This window comes from Hyalella azteca, unplaced genomic scaffold (genome assembly GCF_000764305.2).
Source record: "Hyalella azteca isolate HAZT.00-mixed unplaced genomic scaffold, Hazt_2.0.2 contig605, whole genome shotgun sequence".
NCBI lineage: Eukaryota > Metazoa > Arthropoda > Malacostraca > Amphipoda > Hyalellidae > Hyalella > Hyalella azteca.
The window spans coordinates 1-2215 of NW_025930947.1; the positions used below are offsets into that span (position 1 = coordinate 1).

A 2215-nucleotide genomic window follows, 5' to 3' on the forward strand; every position below is an offset into this window, starting at 1 on the left:
AAAAAAACACAAACCTGCAAGATTCCACTTTTGCAGGATTCCTAACCTAACGTAAATGTGTTATTATATATTATCCCATCACTGCAGGATTCTACAGTGGTACATTCACATTCTACTATTGAAGTATTAGCTATAATTCATAATTAAAAAATATATTACTGCCACAGGTGGGGGGGTTCAGAGGCCGGGGGGGCTTCGTGAATGGCCAGCCCATGGAGGTCGGGCGGATCTCATTCACCTTCCAGCTCGACTGCTCCTCTGAGTGCGAGTTCGTCTTCATGGAGGCACGTCAGGGTTAAATGGGCTCAATTGGAGGGTTAAATGGGTCCAATTGGAGGGTTAACGGGGTCTAACTGGAGGATTAAGTTAGTCAAAGTTTGGGTTAAAATGTGGCAAATTTTGGGGTTAAATGGGGGTCAATTGATGGGTTAAATGGGTTTAATTGGAGGGTCAAATGAGTCTAAGTGGCTATCATGGTGGAATGTCCAAATAAGTCCAAATGGAGAAATAAATGTGTCTCAGTGGAGGGTTAAATGGGTCCAAGAAAGTGGTCACCTCTTTATTACCAACCCCTTCTACCTGCAGGGGTCGCATCTTTATTACCAACCCTTTCTACCTGCAGGGGTCACCTCTTTATCACTAACCCCTTCTACCGGCAAGGGTCATCCAAGATGGCATCACTTCTTTATTACCAACCCCTTCTACCTGCAGGGGTCACCTATTTATTACCAACCCCTTCTACCTGCAGGGGTCACCTCTTTATCACTAACCCCTTCTACCTGCAGGGGTCGGCCAAGAAGGGCGTCACTATCCTGCAGAGCTGGACAGGCCAGCAGCCTCGGCAGTTCTACAGCTGCCTCGTCAGGAGGAACGACTCCTTCACCTTCTCATGGGCCTTCCAGAAGGTAACGATTTGACCTCAATAAATTTACGGCTTTAATTCATAATTAAAAACCGTTTAATTACATTATATACCCATAATTAAATGATACAACTTTGATTACTAATGCAAATGTGTTATGCCTATGTTATTCATATTATATTTAGCTACAGGTCTCATGTTTTAATCTCAACGCAATGTAAGCAAACAAAAATAATGAAAGGCAGGAAATAACGAACCAAATTTCAAACGTTTTATAATAACTAGACAGTAAATGCGATTGTGAATACGATGATAGGAATATAAAATTCATTACTTTTGTCTGTTATGTAATAACATAAAAATAAAAAACTTCGTTGAATTATAAGGTTTCAGATGATAAAATAAAAAATTAACAATGATTTACTAGTAATAATAACATCGATTAAAATTGAAATATGAGGTTTTAGATGATAAAATATAAAGGATGATATTGTCGCAGGTTTCGTGGGAGAAGAGCTACTTGCGGCCGAGCTCGTCGCGCCGGTACGAAGGCGACGTCGCTAAAATATTCAACATCAACGTCACCAACACCGTCGACGGGGGAGCCTCCACCTGCCTACCCTGTCCCCAGGTGGGACGCTTTCTGGGGTCCCAAATGTGGGACTTTCGTCNTAAGTGAACGTAAGTACTTACGCTCTATTTTCTTGTCTATGATTGGTGAATTTTGCTTGAAAGGCCGTCAATGATTGGCTGATGAACTTACGATCTCTTACATTTTTTTAACTATTGGCCCAGGCCTCCATTTTAACCCCCTTCCCCCTGCAGGGCGTGGGGGGCGAGGGGTGTGTACCGTGTCCCCCAGGACACTACATCGAGGCCAACACGACGGCGTGCACGGCCTGTCCCCCCGGCACGGTGGTCACAGAGCCTCTGCCCTACGGGTCCAAGTCGTGCCTGTCGTGCGGGCCTGGCCTCACGGCCCCCGATGGCCTCACATGCAGAGCCGAGTGCCTCCTCAGCGTCCAGGGGCGAACCTATGACCTCAGCAACATCAGCAGGTGGTACTCTTATGGTGGCAGGTGGTACTCTTGACATGGTGGCAGGTGGCACTCTTATGGTGGCAGGTGGTACCCGTGACATGGTGGCAGGTGGCACTCTTGACATGGTGGCAGGTGGTCTTCTTGACATGGTGGAAGGTGGCACTCTTGACATGGTGGCAGGTGGTCTTCTTGACATGGTGGCAGGTGGCACTCTTGACATGGTGGCACGTGGCACTCTTGACATGGTGGCAGGTGGCACTCTTGACATGGTGGCAGGTGGCACTCTTGACATGGTGGCAGGTGGCACTCTTGA

General features: G+C 46.7%; 1 protein-coding gene across 1 annotated transcript; it reads left to right on the forward strand.

Moving 5' to 3' along the window:
- Window positions 1–167: 167 nt before the first annotated feature.
- LOC108680509 (endosome/lysosome-associated apoptosis and autophagy regulator family member 2) lies at window positions 168–1954 on the forward strand (the record flags this gene model as incomplete). The annotated part of the gene is given in 4 exon segments (XM_047880412.1): window positions 168–284; window positions 786–905; window positions 1362–1493; window positions 1688–1954. Coding segments are annotated over 4 exon segments (636 nt in total), but the record flags the coding sequence as incomplete, so codon positions are not given.
- Window positions 1955–2215: the final 261 nt, after the last annotated feature.